The sequence below is a fragment of the Gavialis gangeticus genome, unplaced genomic scaffold (assembly GCF_001723915.1).
Source record: "Gavialis gangeticus isolate Ggan-Ray unplaced genomic scaffold, GavGan_comp1, whole genome shotgun sequence".
NCBI classification, from domain to species: Eukaryota; Metazoa; Chordata; order Crocodylia; family Gavialidae; genus Gavialis; species Gavialis gangeticus.
Window position 1 is genome coordinate 39,043,013 of NW_017729032.1, and position 1,913 is coordinate 39,044,925.

General features: G+C 37.4%; 1 protein-coding gene across 1 annotated transcript in view; it reads right to left on the minus strand.

Annotated features, from left to right (window-relative positions):
- Nucleotides 1-465: 465 nt before the first annotated feature.
- The window catches only part of LOC109303311 (gap junction beta-6 protein), a 4,986-nt gene continuing 3,538 nt past the window's right edge, over nucleotides 466-1,913 (minus strand). Inside the window, exon 2 of the mRNA XM_019525509.1 lies at nucleotides 466-1,537. Within this exon, the coding sequence (XP_019381054.1) occupies nucleotides 727-1,515 (789 nt within the window). The 5' untranslated portion in view covers nucleotides 1,516-1,537 and the 3' untranslated portion in view covers nucleotides 466-726. The remainder of the gene's footprint in view (nucleotides 1,538-1,913) is intronic.

Here is a 1,913-nt window from a genome sequence, read left to right on the forward strand (position 1 = left end):
AAAACCCTTCCCCCCCCCCCCACAAGGTTCCATAGCCTTATACAGTACATGAAATAAAACATGTCTAATTTATTAGAAAACATAGGTGGCTTATTTCAATAATATCTATGATTTAATAAAATTGGCAGTTTGCAATATAAAAATACTAATAGAATTATTTACAGCAGGACCTGCTCTGTTTGAAATTGATATACTTAAGCCAATCTTTCTCTATTAAAATGGCATTAGTAGTTGCATCTGCTTGTCTTGTAAAAAAAAAAAAAAAGACCCCCCCCAAAACAAAATACATCCTACTCAATTATACACTATAACACTTTAAGTAACAAGGAATCTCATACTTTACAAAAATATTTAATTGAAAGTTCACAAGTGAGCAAAAACCTATCACTGCTATAAGTGCTAGATACTAGAGTATCTAGCTTGAAAACAGATTTGTTCTTGTGGCTGTTAAATACATTGTTTTTAATGTTTCATGTCAGTATAAACAGACTAGTGAGTTTCCATTTGTCATAGTCAGCTTGTTAAAAATATTCTTAGAAGATGTAGTATCCTACTTAATTCTTATTCAGTTTTCCCATCTTCATGCTTTCTGGACTTTCAAATTAGTTGTATAATTCCCACCTGACAATATATATTAAAACTTTAAATACAATTCATTTAATCTGAACCTCTAAACATGAGCATTCACTCTCTGAAGAGTGAATCCCAACATTCACATCACCTTAGCTACTTTGAAAATGCTGGAACGGTGTTCTGACAGCTATCAGATATTAGCTCGTTCATTTCATTTTGTTTAGTTTCTTCTTTATTCTCAAGGCTGGGGGAATGTCTTTGAGATCCTGCTCTTCTAGACCTTCTAAGGAAACATTTTATCAGCAGATAACAGAATTCAGCCACATTTAACATAATGCAAATACCAGACACACCAATCATAAAAATAGTGAACACCGTCTTTTCAGTAGGTCGAGAAACAAAACAGTCCACTGTGTTTGGGCAAGGCCAAGCACTACATTTCACTAGCCGTGGCATTCGGAATCCATCATACACGAAGTAAAATGCATACATGAAGGCAGCTTCAAAAATCAACCTGAAGAATATGCTGCCAGTGTATGTCCACCACAAGGGTCCCTCAATATGAAATCTTTGGGTTCTTATCTCTTCAATGTCTTTATATTGACAATTTTGATCTCCCTTCCTGAACTGCTTCTTCCTCTCATGTCGTCTGTAGGCAACATGCATTACCACCAACAGTGCAGGAGTTGAGACAAAGATCAACTGAAGGGCCCAGAGCCTAATATGAGAGATGGGGAAAAAGTGATCGTAACAAACATTTTTGCATCCAGGCTGTAGTGTGTTACAGACAAAATCTTCTTGTTCATCTCCCCAGACTTTCTCTGCAGCCACTATGAGGATCATAATACGGAAAATGAACAGGACAGTGAGCCAGATCTTTCCGATGCTGGTGGAGTGTTTATTCACACCTCCCACCACAGCATGCAGTGATCCCCAATCCATTGTCTTGTTTAACTCCCGTTACCTAGTAAGACAAAACACGAACAACAAATCATCATCAATAGATGTAAGAAATCAGTTCCATTAACACTGTTGACACAGAATATAGGAGTTGTTAAATAACTGCAGCATCTTGGGGGACAACAGTAACAGTTTCCTAGACAATGTATGTGACACTGTCACCACAAGTGGCCATAACCAATACTGGAAATGAAGTAGTATACATGGATAGTTCATAATGATCATGGCTTATCTGTTTGCGCATGAAAAACAAGAAGCTCCAAATCAATAGTGTGCATGCACACACACATGCTTTTAAAAAGTTAATTTCACTAAAATTGAAAACAATAAGCCCCCTCAATGGGGGGGGGGGGGGGGGAAAGGGGGGGGGGGAAAAAAAA